The 18,537-nt window shown below is 36.9% G+C and overlaps 1 protein-coding gene and 1 long non-coding RNA gene across 3 annotated transcripts in view; one reads left to right on the top strand and one right to left on the bottom strand.

The window, feature by feature from the left end:
- The window catches only part of gbe1b (glucan (1,4-alpha-), branching enzyme 1b), a 108,648-nt gene extending 106,540 nt beyond the window's left edge, over positions 1 to 2,108 (bottom strand). Inside the window, exon 1 of the mRNA XM_008426352.2 lies at positions 1,934 to 2,108. Within this exon, the coding sequence (XP_008424574.1) occupies positions 1,934 to 2,031 (98 nt within the window). The 5' untranslated portion in view covers positions 2,032 to 2,108. The remainder of the gene's footprint in view (positions 1 to 1,933) is intronic.
- LOC108166837 (uncharacterized) lies at positions 1,428 to 16,983 on the top strand. 2 transcript variants are annotated; one of them, XR_001777242.1, is made up of 2 exons: positions 1,428 to 1,663; positions 16,378 to 16,983. It is a non-coding gene; the product is annotated as an uncharacterized LOC108166837 (long non-coding RNA). The 2 variants fall into 2 exon arrangements; XR_001777241.1 differs by having other exon boundaries at positions 1,428 to 1,845.
- The last annotated feature ends 1,554 nt before the right edge of the window (positions 16,984 to 18,537 follow it).

Genomic DNA, 18,537 nt, shown 5'->3' with positions numbered 1-18,537 from the left:
TTTATTTCAAAAGCACAGTTACTTTTAGATCAAAAATTCAAACTAAATTATTAGAATTCTGAATAAAATTGTGGAAATAATAATCAATAACAGTTAATCAGCTGTTTTAAGAAAGCTTACAAAATGATGCTTTAGTTCAGTCTCATTAGGTAAAAAATAGTTTTTAAACTTAATAATTTGACAGTTTGCCCACTCTAAACTACAGACAGTAAGTTAAGCATCTAGTAAAAATTAAAGTTTGTTACATCAAGCCTAAAACACCACCCATCGATCTTATTTATCTTTTTGTGACCAACCAATTGTGAAGAAGATTCAAAGTATCGGCCATAAATTAAAGCTGCAGAATGTAGCTTTTATAATCATCCATGTACATAAATTCACTTTAAAAAAAAACAATCAGAGCCACAACGAAGGTCTTAGTGCTGCTAATCATGTGGTGCTCAATGTCTTGATGACAGAGAAACAACTGACCATCACAGGGCAACTGTTTATCTGTCTTTAATGGTGGCCATACTAACTTGGTTGAGCATTCACGGCAGACTGTGGTGCAGGGAACTACGTAGATGTAGCGAAGCAGACAGTAAGGGGGAGCTCGACAGCAATAAGATCCTCCTCCTGGCTCTGATTGGTTGTTTCTGATCAAGTGGTGGCTTTCTGCAGATGGTCAGTGGGACCACAGGGTCCCAATATAAAACAAGACAGATTGCATGTCTCTTTTTATACATATGCATATTTGTTTGCATATTAAAACAAATATTCAAAAAACATAATGCTTGTAAAACTTACATACTACAGCTTTAAAACATAAACTTTGCTAAAACAAGTTGGTTTTGATACCGGTGTAGAGGTTTGATGGGCATTAAATGTTTTGAGATAAGTAACACACACATTTAAGGCAAACATCTCCAGGGACTTGCAAAACAAAGAGATTCTATTTACATACAATTATTCAGGGCTGTCATAGTAACGAGGGACTAAATACAAATGCACCCCACACCTTTCAGATTTTTTTGTTAAGTAAGAAAAACATGCAATGCTTTACTTCCACACTTAAACACTACTTTGTGATAATTAACCAACTAAAATAACAGCAAAATATAATGCAATCTGAGAGCCTGACAGGAGAAAATGCCAAGGTGATAAAAAACTGCAGGACCTTTTAAGACATCTGAGAAAGAGGAGTAACTGACGCCATGAAATAATTGCTAAATATTGCCAAACAGCCTGTGTCAGTTGAGCTTAATCCAAACACAGTCTGCCACTTCATGCACGAGTCCAAGTCTAAATTTGTTTCAATGTCAACTCTGGGTTAAAAGGAGCAAATTGTGTAACACACTCTGCACCGACCAGAGGTCAGTGGGAATGCAGGAGCTACAACACTGCAAGAGGCTGCAGCTGCATATCCAAAACTCGGCACAGCAATTTGATGTTTTGTTCACACATTTAAAAAAAAAACCAGCAACATCAGACACACAGGCAGCAGTGTGAACACTAGCGCCGCCTCAGCACATCACCTGACTGAAGCACGTCGGACACTTCAGCTGAAACACACAGGAAGTTGAAACGACTTGCGTTTTTCTGCAACTTGTCACGCAAAACGAAGCTTTTCTGGCAGTTTTTTCTTACTTTCCTATGGGCTACAGTCATATCTGAATGCCAGCTGGTAAGAGCAGGGCGATGAAGAGGGGGGAGGGTTGAAAGGTTAGCCCACTGTGCATGAGGGGGAATGGAGCTCAGTGCTACTTTCTCATTCGTGCCGTGGCCACAGAAGGAGACGTTCTATTGCACAATGATCGAGTTTTGAATGTCAGATGTGTTTTATGTGTTTCAAGACACGGATGCAAGGTAAGCGTGGCTCTTTCCTCGCTTTAGCGGGGGGTCTTGGCTTTGACAAGCTGTACACAGAAACCGAAGTGTGAGTCGGTTGGTTTACCTCCTCCTGAAGTCGTTCTCGTATTTTTTGAGGTTAGGGTCCGCCTGGAGAAGGTTGTTGAATTCGGGAATTGAGACATTATCCTCATGTTCTTCCATGGTTTCTGCAGCCAGACGAAACCAATCGAGCACCGACCGCTCCGGAGATGTCACTGACAGAAAGGGAAAGAGAGGGGAGGGGACGTGTTTAGTGCTCTTCTAGTAACCGGAGCCCCGCAGCGAATCACGCTGCTTCTTTGCCGGAGCCCGCCCCACCACGCCGGGCTGAGTTTACAACAGACCTGATCAGCCTGACAGCTGATCCTGGTTCTGATGTGCTGCTCTGTGCCTTTAAGGAGCAGCTCCAAAGGAATATAAATCGATGTATTGACTCCTTTGCAATGGATTTGATTATTGTTTTTATAAAATACAGTACCGAAACTTTAAAAAGGCCTCCAGCTACAGATAAATATGAATTTTTTTAGTAGAAAATTAAACATTGTTACACATTATCATAACAATTCAAAAGTTATTCTCAAGAATGGCATTGAACATAACAGAATAGTGAAATTATAAAAGAGTGAAATAGAACAATTAATAACAGGTGCATCTTAATAAATTGGAACATAATCATTAATTTCAACAATTTGTTTCAAAAAGTCAAATTTATTTATTATACATTTATTGCACACATAATTTTATATTTAAAACATTTATTTAATTTAATATTGATTTATTTACTTAATTTATTGGAATTATTTAATTTTAATCAATTTAAACAATCATACAGGGATTACATAGTTAACTTAAAAGGCATTGCACAACTGGAGGAAGCTGGTGTTTCAGGTGAAAGCCCTGTATCCACAGGGAGAGAATCTGAGAGCAAACTCTGCTACAGCTGTTGGATACTTGCAGTTAAATGTCATTTAGAGATATTTTATTATAAATTGAGAGCATGTATTATTTTATTTACATCCCAATGAAACAATGGTTTAAACCTCCACTTCATCTAATATTCAACTTAATATTCCTTAAACTATTAGTCAAATAAAGCAATTCCATTCAGCCTCATTTTTGTATTTAATCATTTAGAAATACATATTTTAAAAACAGACATCTCATTGATCAAATGAAGTTATTTAGCAACGGTGATTAAATATTTGCACTGTATACTTTTCTTTAAGTAGTTCCTGGTATAAATGAGTTGCTAAACAGACTACACGTTAGGGTATTTTACACTTTTTCTTTAAATACATTATTTACTTTAATTTCCGTAATTGTTAAATCATTATGCACGCTATGTGATGTTAACATTTTTTTTTCAGTTTTTTAATTTTTTTATTTAAGGAAAAATTTCAGTAAATATGTGTGCAAACTTAATGTAAAGAAACAGAGAAGAAAGCCACCATCTCAACCACATTTAGACACATTTAGGTGGACGTCTTTTTACCCTTCACTGTTCAAATACAATGTCATGTTGCTTAGAGAAAATATGTCTTCTAAGTTTATGCAATAAAATGTTGCTGGAGATAGGTTTACAGGGTTAAAATTTCCCCTGATATATCTTATTTGCCAATCAGCCATTTCATGCATTCAATACTATTTATGGAAAGCCAGTGTTCAAAGTTTACTTTAAGAAATGTTTGTTCAATGTCAAAGTTTACCATCATGTAACTGGGTAAAGTGGACTGTAACACAGAGCAGACATGGACGCCTGTTTAGTGCAGAATATCATCTGCAAATCCATTGAATAAATGGGCTTAATATGTTCGTTCTTAAAAGTCAAGTGTTAAAATTCAGCAGCTACTCCATTGTCCCTTCCTCCTATTACTGTTCGAAGAGGCACATATTTCCAAACTGACTGCTCAAATTATTCTAATCGTATTCTTTATTGCCACAACAGATCTCCCCACAAACCTCTTCAGAATTGAGATGACAAAGTTATTGAATTCAAGATGATAACCTTGCAATAATTTAGATTAAGTCCCGCTTTGGAGGAGGCTGATAAATATGCATGCTGCCTGAAGACAGAGAGCAGCTCCTGAGGAGTGTTGTCCTTGTCACCAAATGAAACCGTCCTAGCTAAAGGTCAGAAAGTGAGTGTCATTCTAAAGAGCCATCTGTTGGTAATAGATGGAACAAGGGTGTTGCTGTCTGCCACAGAAGGTTGTGCCAATAAATGCTGTCTCTTTGATTCACGGCTAAATAACAACTGTTTACAAGTAAATGTGAAAAAGCACAGAAGCCAAGGACAATGACTGACAAAAATGTTAGATTTAGCTGAAGGATCATAACCTGAGAAGATGTGGCGAGGAACTGCTGATTTTTTTTCTTTTTTTGTTACTGAGAAATACTAAACTTTTCTCGGTTTAATTTTCCACGTAGAGTCTACAATTCTAAAAGGGTAACTATTTCTGACTTCAGATGTCTCCAACGTCATCAGCACCTTTTTCACCTTCCCTTCTTACACAGAAAAAATATTTCTTTTAACTAATATGAATCCACATATTAAAGCTGACTGGCTATTTTTTTTTTATAACAGACTATTTACAATAAATGTCTGTAATTAAGTTAAAAGATAAATATGACATTTTGATATACATTTAAAATGTCCTTTATGAATACAACATAGAACATAATCTGCCTGACTGAAAGCACACAGTGATGGTAGGTGCCTTGCTGTCTTGGTGCTGCTGGACCGCACAGCGACTTTTGACTTCGTTTGTCAGTCTGTCCTTCTGTCTTGTTTACACCACTAGGTTTGGATTTGTCTCTCAGCACTTAAATGATCTAAGTCTTATTTCACAGTCTGGTACTTGAGTGTCTTCATGTGGGGTGCCACAGGGTTTCATTCTTGGTCTGCTCCTTTTCCCATTTATCTGCTGCCACTTAAAACAACTGCATCACCTTTCCTTTTACTGCTACGCAAATGATCTACAGACCTAGCTGTCTTTGACACGTGATAATAGTGACTTTTAACTCTCCCTTTCTGTTTGTAGAGGTACAACCACTGCAAGCCTCTTGCACACATTGAATTTAGGTCTGTTTTATTAATTTTTCACCGGGGGCTAGATGATGATGATGATGTGTTATTAGGTACATTCAAATATTATAATCTGGATTGTCCTCCATGTTGTTCCAATAAATCTTGACACCATTTCCAGCATCCCTCTGACCTCAAACCCACAAATTATTGCTTTCTGAAAATGTTTACGAGACATTTTCGGAAAGCGGTTCTTCAGCATTTCTCTATTCTAAAGAACTGAGAAGTGCTTGTGGGAATTAGCCCCATCGGATTTGATGTTTTGAGCACGTCCGCTCCGTAGTACTGAACTGTACACCCACAGCGGCAGTCAGAGAGGCATATCAGACATGCAAAACACAGCCAAAATGCCATTTCTGTGTGACTTAATAGGAGCTGACACAATCCACCTTCTCATTCAACTAAAGTGACACGAGTACACAAACCCGCTACACTGATGTCATTTGTAATAAAGAAAATATAATTAGTTCTTCAATACCTGTAATTATTTATGAAAGCATTATTGTTCGCCCAGGCTGAGAGAATTACTTTCCAGAGTGTTCAGCAAATATGAGACCCCTCCAAGGCAAATAAGTAATAGCTGCTAGAAGATTTAGCAGGGGAATGTCAATAAGTGGCATACATATTTCAAAAAGTACTTGCTTTAATAAAATAGTTATATGAATTGACTCAAAAACAGTACAAAGCTAGACAAGTATTTATTTTTGGAAAACAGCAGAGATAAGAAATATAGTGTTATGGGCCAAAAGAAGAGAAATGTGAGATGAATTTGAAATGATATTTATTGCTTTTTCTGTCTTTCTGAAAAGCGGTCAACATACAAACCACACTCTTGTTTCACCACATTCCACCTTTAGTTAAAGTTTCCTTTTTCTAAATGTGAGTAAAGCACATCTTTAATTAGTTGAAATTCCATTTACAGACAAAAGATTTCTTACATGTGAGAGATGAATCCCCGCTTTCAAAAACCGCTTCAAAACCAGCGATGACAGTTTGATGTGATTAAAAAAAATGCAAATCGCTTTGAAAGGACAAATGTGAAAGTTAAAAAAAATTATCATTATGTTATGAAGAAGGGAGAATATTGAAATTATTCTAAAATTAAATAAAACATTCAAAAGTGTTTTTTTGCTATTTACCACAACTAAACGTGCTGCACAACAAGACCAGATTTACAGTGAGAGCTGTAGTGGAATGGTTTAGATGTGTTACAATGGCCTATCAGATCTGCATAAAACTGTAAACATGGACTTTTAAAATTTTGCTCTGCTTCATAATTAGTGGCTGTGATGCAACAAAATGTAAAAAAGAAAAAAATGCAATGCTTATGACTGCTTTTGTTAGGCACTATAAGTACAGTACCTGTCCCAGAACTATTCTTTTTTTTTTTTTTTACTATAGCACTGTATAGTATGTACAGGGAACAGGATTTGAGGATGTCTATGAGTTGGCATCCCAGATGTTCGCAGCTGAATATTTTATTCAGTGAGCAGCTTTTCCAGTCACGCAACATCTTCAGACTCCAGCTGTCATACAGGACTTGAGTCAGCTCCTCTGTTTGTGAGCTGGTTGAAAAAAAAAAAAAAAACACTACGGCATGAGCATCAACACAAAATACATCAGTTGAACTAAGCATACGCACAAGGAAGTGGCTCTAATTGCAAACATCCGGCAGCGTGATTAGTTTTCATTCTCTGTATCTCAAATTGCTTCTGAATTGAAAAGCTGTGGAACAGTTGGACATATGACCTAAATCCTCATTATTTTTCTGAGTGGTTTGTGGTTTACAGTGCATGAAAGTCTAAAAAAAATATGCATGTAACAACTTATTTTTTTCTGTATCAACTGCTTTAAAATAGCATGACATAAAACTGCTTAAACGTTTTTTTAAAGGTTTCAGTGACATGTTTAAAATGCTTTGCTAATGTATTCATACCCTTAAAACCATAACACATTTTGTCAGCAATCACAAACTTTAATATATTTCATAGGGATTTTGTGCGATGAACCAACTCATAGCAGTGCATTTTTATTAATTCTTACCCTGAACTCATTATTCAGTGTGTGCACGGCAGGAGATGTTAAGGTCTGATAGGAGTGTAACCAGAATTTCTCTGTCTTGCGCAGAGACTCTGGTTTTTCTAATTAAAAAATGAGATAGTTTAAACCATTCTCTTATTATTTCACGGTTTTAATTATTACTGATTAATGTCACCCTTTGAAATGACTTTGCTCTTTCATGCAATGGTTATGAGGTTTTTTTTTTACTAAAAATGTTTATATGGGCAGTTAGATTTTTTTTTAGAATATTTTAAGTGATGTTTTATTGGGATAAGGACTTTGGATAATTTTAGAAGAATACAATAGAAAAGAAATATCCTTAATCATCCCTCAGAGGAGAAATGTAGGCGTACCTCCAGCAAAGTTACAGGCATACGGAAGCATGCCGATTTACAAAAAAAGGTAAAAATTCAAACGGAAAATTTACAACAAGAAAGAAAAAAAATGCTGTGCCGTTCAATAACGTTCTCAGTTTCTAGTAACATGCAACTAAGTAGGATAATTTAAAAAAAACAAAAATGTGTATGTGTAGTGGGTCACATGCTAGTGAGTCCTTGTGAGGAAGGGCAATCAACATAAAATCAAACCTAATTAAATATGTGAATTACAAACTGCAGACTCCATGCTGGATCAGACGAGGGCCAGGTTAACAACGACCGGCACTGGTGCTGTTAACCTACAGGGTGCTGGTGGAATTTGGAGTACTGTTGGTTTATGGAGGAGGAAACGGAGATTTTCTCATACAAACCTTCTTAATGGTCTGATGGTATCTGGATTATTATTTATCTCATTATCACTACAAGTTGTCCCGACATTTGATCTTTAAATGTCTTGAACTGAATAAATATATTAGTTTTATTAACATTAGATTCACACTTATAGGGTTAAGGTTAGGGTTCTACTAGTAGTACTTAGTGATTTCTTCTTTAGGTGACATGTTCTTGCGCTGACTGAAAATACTGTGTGAACTAATAAATACATTAGCCAACTAATAAATACATTTATTGATTGTTAAGTATAGGAGACTAATTTAATAATTATTTATACAATAGCATAAATTTATTTAAAGCACTATCACAATTTTCCGACGACCTCATCATTTGGTGATATGTGTTGGTTAAGTAAAATCCTTTCAAAAACACTACTGTGAAGTTTGGGGGTTAATGTTATGAAACAATGTTAAAAGATGGGGAAAAGTTAATGATGTATGAGTACTTTTGTGTGGCACTATGTGTCAGTATGATGTTGGTCTCCATTTGCTGGTAATAAAATCAGATGTCAGCCATTAGTGTGCTGAAATACTGCGATCTGCACAGTTTCTTTGAAAGGTGGACAGCCGTCCTCAATGAATGCCACCAAGTGAGAAGGTTAACACAGAGCAATAAATGGAACCAGAGAGAATGGAAATGAAGCTAATGAGAGGCGATAAGATTCACTCCAGTCTTCAATTTCAAGCATGGAGTAGCTGGGATCTCAGAAAGGACAAGAGACAGACATGAGGATGGAGATCTTTAATGAGAGACATTTACAGAGGGCAAAAGAGATACTGGTGTGTCAGGCAGAACAAAAAGCCCACGCTGACAATAATTTCTGATTCTGTGAAGTATTACTTTGAGGAGTTTAAACGTTCCAAATGATATGTCATGCTGTCACATGCAAAGACTAATCTGAATAATTCAAAATCGTGGATATGGCTAATGAAAGAAAAAAAGGAAATAATGCCCCAGTGAGTGGTCTCCGTTGACGTCATACTCACTGATATGGGTTGAGGACACACAGAAGTAAGCAGAACTCATTGTCGGATTCAGGATTTTTTCTTTTTTTTGGCAAAACTCATTTATGAATTTCAGACTCGTCAGCCCCCTGAGAAGAAGTGAATTGTTAACACCTGACCTCACAATATAAAAGGGCCAAATGGTTTAAATCAAGCAGAAGGGGCTCTGGGGACGGCGTCAAAGGAAGAGGGTGAAAAGGGACGAATTTCAACTCGGTCTCAGAAAGGGGAAGTCATGACTTTTTTTTTTAAACAGAAACAAGGACACTAAACAAGGTTAGAGCAAAAATAATTACACTAGTCTTTCAGGTTCAGAGAAATCACGATTTTTGTATGTGCTGTGGATATGACAAGGTTGCACAGCGCCATGTAACAATAAAGCCTCCTTCTCAATGTGTGATTAATTGCAAATAAAGTAACATTTGAGGTCAATCTATGGAGCAACACATTGTTCAGGTTAGGACAATTTTTTTAAGTGTTGTTCAAAACTAGACAATAAGAAACAATCGTTTCAAGTACAAACTGTAAAAGATGGAGATTTAGTAAGATCAGAGACTCGGAGCCGTCTTCTACTGCAGCAGCATAGATACATCTTTGCATATAGCTTCCTCCACACTTACTGGGACCCCTGGTAAAGTTTGTCAGAAGAAATATAATCACCTTTATTCCATTAGAATAATCTCTTTTCAATTTTCTGTTCAAAAGTACATCATTAGTAGGTAAGACTGCTTATTCCTATTCACTAAAGCTAAATGTATTTCAGTAAATATAAGATGTTGTTGTTCAATAAAAAGTTTATCTGTAGTTCAGTAAGCAATAGTTTCCAGCTGGCCACAGGGATCACAGCTAAATCACTAAAAAACTTCCAACCTGAGAAGCTTCTGTTAACTACTGACTTGTAACTTTTACACTGTCACTACATGGTGATACTTCTAGTTCTTATTTAAACAAAGATATCGATTATAAAAGTTACCTACTGCTGCTTTAAACTGGAGAAATGGCAAACATTGTTCAATATCACTAAAACTAAAGTCACTGTGTGCAAATATATATCATCTTACCTGGTCTCCTGCCAGGGAGAGCTGCTGCTCAGTTGCTTCTCCTCGAAGGGGCGAGTTGACACGGAGCCAGACAGAGAAGCAACACAGGCTGTATTTGTTTACAAACTGCAATGAACTTATGTGTTTAGTTATCTGCATGTGGGCTCCATGAAAGCTCTTTTGCAGCCATGGGTGTAGCGTAATCGTGCAAAGCAGAACAAGTCTGCTCTTAGTGGCGTCACAGCCTCTGTGATCCCCGCCCCCACTCCTTCGAGGGGGTGTCTTTTAAAGAAGACAGCTGAAAAAATGCTAAAGTAATAATCTGTAGTCACCTTTAATGTTTCCATTGCTCGGTTAGCAGAATTACAAAAGGAGGAAGACGAAACAGCTTCAAAAGGCTCACTTTAGTGCTGTACAAATCTCAAGTAAAGAACATGGAAAGATTCTGGTTAAAATGAGAATGACAAAATAATCATATCGGTAAAAACAGCTTTGGACTAAAATATTGGGAATCAGTGGCCCTGAATTCCAAATATACATGTTAGTGTCAGCAACGGAAACACTAACATCAGATGGCGTCTAATTGGAAACAAAAAGAGAGGGATCTTTGACCAACGACTGTCTAAGAGAAAGAGTCTAACAGAAATTAAGTATTTCAGTTGTTAATTAATATTTCCAATTATCAAGTGATAAATTAAAAAACCATAAGGATGGACTAGTTACCTGTCCAGGGTGTAACCCTCCTCTCGCCCGCTGACAGCTGGAGACAGGCTCCAGCGCCCCTCCAGACTTCAATGGGATAAGGCTGTAAGAAGATGGATGGATGGATGGATGGATGGATGGATGGATGGATGGATGGATGGATGGATGGATGGATGGATGGATGGATGGATGGAAACCATAAGGTTTAGAATATGATGTATTTTAAACAAACTCTCCTTCTTAACATAGGGTTTATTTCCCCTTTGAACAAATGTCCCAGTGGTGCCAAAAAATCTAGAAACCATAAATGTTGAGTACGTTATTTTGGTCTCACCTGCCCATAAAACCTCAAGTCTCATTGAGATTTACAATAAATAATAATTCCATCCATCCATTCATTATGTAGACTCACTTGTCCTTTCGGGCTCTAAGAGGAGCTGACTCCTAACTCCAGCAGTCATTATTATACTGCAACAAACATTTTATTTTTAAGCTTTTTTAAATTTTTACCAAAGGTGCCAACCAATGCGGAAGGTGCTGCTGTACTGTGTGCTACAGATAGAGCAAAAACACAAAATAAAGTCTTAAAATTGATCCATGGAAACATCCATGATTTAAATCAGGTTACAACTGGGTTTATATACTCACAGGGACAAAATAGAGAAAATAAATACTGGAAATGCTGTGGCAAATGTATCTGCAGAGTGAGCGCTGTGCTGCATTTATGCTACATATTATACAACTGGTAAATTAAGACGATATAATATATAATTTTAAAAAAAACTCAGTGATGTCTAGATGGGATTAGGATCCATCATTCCTGATAATACATTATAAGGAGGTCAAAGACAAATCCACCTTCTTTACCTGGTTAAAACTGAGAGTTTAAGGATAATGTTGATGTATTTCTATATGAAAGACTTTGAAATGGCAAATCAGATATAATAGTAGCATTCTTTTCTTTGAAAAGAAAGGTTTTAATAAAACTGAAACTCAACTAAAGAGCACCAATTACATCATTTGCATCAAAATTAAGAGTCATAAGTCTAAAATTTGTATGATTTAACTAAATGTATGATAATACATGTAAAAACATAAAACTGAAAAAAAAAAACCTCTGGCCAGAAACCCAATTTTCATATTTTGTAGATTTGATTGACCAAATAATGAGCCCTTAGAGCAGCTGCGGCCACAGTGGTTAAGTACAAAGTTTGTTTCTCTCAACGTGATGCAAGAATTATGACAAGTCTGTCATTAAGAGGCAAAAAGTGGTTTAATAACCATCCATTCATGTTCTTCTCTTGCTCTCACACTTTAAAGACCTCTTGTGAGGCATGAGTCTACGTTTGAAATTTGTCGAGCTGCTTTGAAAAAGGTCCATTACAAAGAGTCATATATGATTATCTCCACAAGTCTCAACTTTACAATTTGCACGGGGTGAATATGTGAATTTGTCATTTCGTCTTTACACTCAGAATCACTGAACTCTGCCATGGCCGACCACTTCAAATTTCTGCAGGATGTTTGGCCTACAGGTTCATAGACAGAATTTAAGAATATGTGGCGAGAGTGTTTTCAATTTTTGACTTTTTAAATCAGAAAAATCATCAGTTAGGAAATTACCTCATGAATCTCCGTTTGGTTTTTTTATTCCTCTTTAATTCCTAAGGATAAGAATGTATTTGCAAATGTGCTTCCAACTACAAGGACTGAAAGTAAAATGGGTTTCTAATTAACCCATAACAATAAAATAAAATATAATTAACTTATGATACCCAGCCCTTGTGTTTACAAATGGGGTCCAACCGACCCCACACCCGTAAAACTTGTATCATTTGCCACAGTCCTCCACATTTGCCTCAGTCCTTGCACGCACAAGGGTTAAGGGAAAAATAAAACTTTCTGTCATACTTTTCCAGTTTTTCTGTGTTTGTCTCAAAGTTCCCAGATATGATGCAAAACAGAAAATGTTCATACTGTACTGTATGTCAAATCAATACTCGGTCAGGTCTTCTTTTGCATTAAACGCCGCCTCCATGTGCTGTGGTGTGGAACCGATCAGTGGTTCTGCTGATGTTCCAAGATGGCGTCTCTCCCTGATGTTTCTTATCTTTCTCTTGACAACACTTCTTGTAAACTCTCAGTGGGGATTGGTCAGCTAGCTGGCACAGATATTTCATGGTCATTAAGCCAGGCAATGTGGACAGGTGCCAGGTCCTCAACATCTCTATAACATCTCATCAACAGAGGAGAACATTAGGTGCCCTAAAATTTCCTAAATGGCTCCACAGAGTTCAAACTTGATAAACACAATGGACCAACACTAGAATATCATGACTGATTGTAAAAATGTCCCACTGGAGCCCAAAAAAAGTAACTTGGCTTATGTGACTCTCTTCACATTTCCTTCAGACTCTGACACCTTGATTTCGAAATCCTGAATTTATTTTCATGTGAAAAGTGGGCTTTGGACCACTGAGGTTTTGCACAAGAATCTTCTAGACACTCGCAAAGGGCTTTTCTTCACATTGTTCTCAAGTCTGTGCTTATTCCTGTTTCTTATGCAACGTTTTTCCCTTCCACTAAAAAGACCATTAACCTGCTTGAACTGAAAACGCTGTCAAAAGCCACAGCCTTTTAAGCCATGATCTTTTGTAGATACCCTTCTTTTTGGTAGTAACTATCTGCTGGACAATTGCCAAATCCGCAATATTCTCCACAGGCCACATTGAAATACAAATACAGGTTCAAAAATTAGAACATCTATAAAAAGTTCAAATTTCTTTGTCACTCTCTTAGGAATGTAAAACTCAGATTATTACACAAAGAGTGAAGTATCTCAAGGCTTTATTTCTTAAATTATACAATTATGGTTTTGAAATACATGTATGTCTATGAAAGACATAAACACTCATAAAACATGAGTTTCATATTTTTTTAAATCAAACTACTAAAAATAAAAATTATTTTCAATAATAGTCTTATTATGAGGTATACTGTTGTCAGGAGTTAGCTCCTCAGATCCTTGTCCCTGTTACATTTACTGTTTTAACTGACTTTAATATTTTTGCAGCCACTTTCCTTTTGTTTGGAAACCCTTAGTCTTTAAAAGTGCATACAAAACAACAACAAAAGAATCGTTATTATAAAAGAATGAACGATATTCAGTTTGTGACGTAACTTGTCAGTGTAACTTTGTGTGTGTGTTTGAACTGATCAACAAAAAAGCGGGAATAAAAAAATATATCATCCTAGGCTTTAATTTTGAACAGCATCACAGTTATGTGTTAAAGAAAAACAAAAGACAAAAACAAACTTGTTCATATCTGTCTCAGCGGGAGACCAAACCTAAGGAAATCATTATTTTATTTATTTATTAGTAAACACTGTTCCTTTAAAAAAAAAATTTAAATGAAACATTCTTCTACTCTTTTATTGTTTTGTAACCACAAGCAGCATCTCAGAACTATAAATTAGTATTCTGTGTATAAAAATGGTAGAACGGTAACCAGGAAAAGGATTTTCCTGACACCATGTTGCCAAGTTTAAGTGAGACAATACTAAATGTGTTACTTCTATCCAAACATTAGTGTTACATACATTACTGTTTAAACAGCCAGCTTGTTATTTTTCTATTGCTTCCAGTTTAATAAGGGTAAAAATAGTTTCATCAGAATTAATCACTGACATGCACCGGCGCTCATATTTCTATACTGATTCTGCCGGTGAATACAAATTGCATCTCCATACCAGTTAGTCGGAAGACATGAGTGCATATAAGCCATACACAAATCCTACTGGCTAACTTTGAAGAGCTTGACATTATATTATTATCACTTTTTAATATTTCACCACAGTAGTCATTGTCAGACGCTGTCACTGTCAGATGTGCCAACAGTGTTTGCCAATCATACAGACTCTGATCGAATTCAACTGTCAATCAGAAGCCAGTCAAGTTGTTTTCTTGACTTCAAAAAGCTTCTTTTGGAAATCATGACAAAAGATTCTCATCTTAAATTTAAAATCCCTCCGGGTGACAGTTGTTTAGACAGAACAACTGGTTTTGATATATGTATATAAAAAGAGACAGATAACACTTTTGAAACATTTGGTATGACTTTCAAAAGAACATCTCGTTGCATAGAAATAAATAATCTACTCTCAAAATAGGGATATGTGAGGAAACATTTTGCATGTTCATTTGTCTGCGCGGGTGTGCGTCTTTGCTAAAAGTGAATAATGCCGATGACATCGTTGTGAAGACGAGGTGAAAGCAGCCTATTATATGTCAGTCTGCCTCTGCCTCCCCCTCCTGGTGCCCCGATAGGGCTCTTCTCATTCAGACCTGTTTTGGAGTAATGCCACAGATGGTGATGAGCCTGTGTAATCCCCGTAGATTTCCACGGTTTATAAACAGCAAGACAAGCAGCAGGTCCCGCCGATCTGAACAAACACTTCCAAATCAGGAGGTGTTTATCATGCCTGTTTGGGGTGGAGGTTGTAATTATTGCAAACAAGAGCAAACATGCAAAGAGAAATGGATTTCACAGATCTAATTGATTGTGGGAAAAGCAGGAAACGTGGCTGCTGTAAAGCCAGACTCCCCCTCCCGCTGCATTCCCCATCAGGTGATTGTATGAGAGTTTAAAATTTATCATATTCTTACAGCACCTGAAGTATTTTCAGTTTTAAATGAGGCACAATCAGAGTGAGCCGTTCAAAGTTAATTTCCTGTGGCTAAATCCAAGAAAGAAATATGACTAAATACACGGCATTTTATAACGGTGTAAAGCAGTGGTGGTGTTCAAGGTTTTACTTAAAGCTGAGAAGACACATATTTTATATTTTCCTTTTACATAAGTTATTGTACATTGTACTATATTTGTATGTTTATACGAGATCTCTATATTAAAGTGTCACAATATTTCTTGTTAAGTCGACGAACATCTCGCGAGCATTCACCTGATGAAGACACAATTGAAAATGCCCCAACTTAAATGATTTGCTTGGCAGAATTTTGAGTTTCCACAAGGAACTTTTAATGGTGACAGAGTGGCAAACAAGACAGAAATGTGTAAGAGCCGCAGAAAGCGTTGCTATGAAGTCTTAAGAGCTGGACATCAGGGGGTATGTTGGACTGCGTTATTATAAAAGTGTAACGCTGACACTAGCAACTGGGGAGTGGGTAAATGTGCTGTACACCATGCATATTTGAAGCACTGTCCAAAGATTCAAAGAAGGTCAAGAAATCAGAAAAAGAAAGATCTGTTTTTTGTGGTTTTCTCTTCCCTCCCCCATTATGTTTTTGGAGTTGTACATCACAGTATTTGCTGCAGAACGTCTAGGCAAAGTCATGGAAGTCTGGCTAACCAATTAAACAAATCTTTTATTTTATTTTTTCCCTAAGAAGTGTATCCATTTCAGTTGGGAAAGACCTATTTGTTTGTGTGAAGCACTTCAAGGACGAATTTTCCAGAATTTAGAAGGATTTACCGACATACTTTGACTGAGAGGTCATTTCCTTCTGTTTATGAAATAATGAACACAGCAAAGCAGTAAGCTAAAAATAACGCTAAAATTACTATCTTTAATTTAGACATTTATTGTGTATTGATATAATGTCCTAGCCTTTCTTTTGATATTGCTAGCATCTTGCTTCTACTTATGTTAGCAGTGAGTGGTCATTTAGCTCCTTAGTGAAGTAACCGATCATACTGCGTGTCTTGAATAGTATTATTACACAAACTATTCAGCATTATTTTGCCGTTCTTGTCTTGGGAAACAGATGATCCAAATGCAGTCAGTGACGATTCTGTGCCAACAAATAATTGTATCTCTGCTCTCAGACTACAAATATTGCCAAACGGCGGTGAGTTCAATGTTCTTCTACCTGGATGGGAGTGAAGTGCCTCAGGTGCGTTTAAAGAGACGGCGTCAAAACAAGTTGCTGTCAGACACACCTCAGAACAGGCATAGAGGAGGGGCCTGTGGAGCTGCAACTGTCACAGCTGCTGCTGAGCTGTAACCACTCACACCTGATCGTCATCACCCGGATCCCCAGCTGCTGCCATATAAGGATGGATCTTCCCCCTGCACGGCGTCAGATTGTTGTGAAACCCTCAGCGGTAACACTTTCAGGCCTGCTGTAGTAACTTGAGCTAACTGCCCAGTAACTAACCTGTCTGTCTCTTCCTTCTGCCTAGTTGCCTCTCCTGTCCCTGATCCTGACCCCCACCTCTGGTTTTGGACCTCCTGCCTTCGACCCCCTGTCTGTCTGACCCTGAGATCTGGAACCTGTTTTGACCTGGATTTGGACCCGCTGGCTCTGACCCCCCTGTCTGTCTGACCCCGAGATCTGGAATTGCCTGACCCTGATTTGGATTCCCTGGTTCTGACCCCGGCCTGTCTGACCAAGAAATAGTTTATCTCCTAAATAAACACCTGTTTTTGTATTTGCTGTTCAGTCCCTGCGTCCATCAGTTCCTGAACGTGACAGCAACTACCAGGATTTCAGACCAAAGCAGTTCCACTTTTTACAGACCACAACTAAAAGATTTAAATGTGAAAAAGAAGGTTTTAAAAGCATGATATGTTCACTTTAAATTAAAGTTGTCAGTTTAAAAAACTGAAACATATGTTAAAGGTCTATAAGCATACTGTTTCTTGAAGTAATAATACCGGAGGGATTTTTTTTTTTTTATGCTTGTTTTGTTTCTGTTGCTTTACTGTGGAGCAATGGTGTGAAAATAACTAATTTGACAGTTGTACACGTAATGTTGAAAAAAACTGCATATTCTTTCTGTGAAGTGCCTTGAAAAAAGATATATGTTAAGCACCCTTTTGTTTTTGTGTTTCACCTTGTTTTAATGCAACCAGAGAGTTGTCTAAAATTAGCAGCGCGGTTTGAGAAACAGCAGGTACGGCGCACCGTGCTAATAGACTCTGGAGGTGAATTAGCCATTAACTGAAAAGGCTAATTCACCTCTAAACCAGATGTCTTTGTAAAAGTGAAAAAGAATGGAACTGTAAATACAACACTGAGAGAGGTGTTGAGAGATATATTTAAAGTGTTTGTGCAACTGCTTAGAACGCAACCCTGACGGCAACTGAATTAAACTGATCATGAGTATGAGCATCAAAGATCAATAACATAAAATAATTTGTGGTTTTTTAAAACTAAGTGTAGAAGCTGAATTCATCACATGAAGTTTAACTCATTGTAGTTACTTGTGATTCTCAAATGGGCTTTAGCATTACTACTTACTGCATATAGTATATTACAAAAGGATTCATAAAAAAAAAATAAAAAAAATTAGTTTGTCACATTTTGTCAGTTGTCAGAAAAACAAACTTCAACATGCTGGGATTTTACTGTGCATCATAGAAAACAAAGAATCATGTCATTTTGATAAAAGTATGTTCTGTATAACAGTGTCCCAGTCAAAGTCCAGAGAAGAGACATATTCCAAAAGTTGTGCACGTATGTTTACTGTTAAACCTCATATCCTTTCCTTTCCACTTCAGTTAGTGGGAACATTGTGTTGGCCTATTAAATATTGTAACATCTAACGTTACAACATATAAAGTATTTCAAGGGGTGTGAAAATGTTTTAAAAATTAAAAGGGTTCTGTATCTTCCATTTGCAGATCAAAGCAAAGTGCAGAAAAATCTTCAAACGAACAAGTGAATCATGCTGTTTTTGTTTGTCTTTTTGGAGCAATACCATAAAACTTATCCCACAAAAAACGAGGGTACTTTCAAACCCAAGTTAGGTGAAGAAAGTTGAAGCTCAGCCGACTTTTAATAGTTGATTGGTATATTTTCCTTGAGCTAAAATATCATTATAAACATTTCGATTTTTGTGCTTCCACTAGCCTGAATGTGTTTCCCTTCATACCATCACTTATTTATTTCAGTTTATTTCACTTTGATGTGAGCAATGCTTGTAATTGCATGTACCTCAGTCATCATGTTTCCTTGATGAAATTTTTATCTGTATATGAAT

The sequence above is a fragment of the Poecilia reticulata genome, linkage group LG13 (genome assembly GCF_000633615.1).
Source record: "Poecilia reticulata strain Guanapo linkage group LG13, Guppy_female_1.0+MT, whole genome shotgun sequence".
Lineage (NCBI taxonomy): Eukaryota > Metazoa > Chordata > Actinopteri > Cyprinodontiformes > Poeciliidae > Poecilia > Poecilia reticulata.
This window is presented reverse-complemented; position numbering and strand designations above follow the sequence as displayed.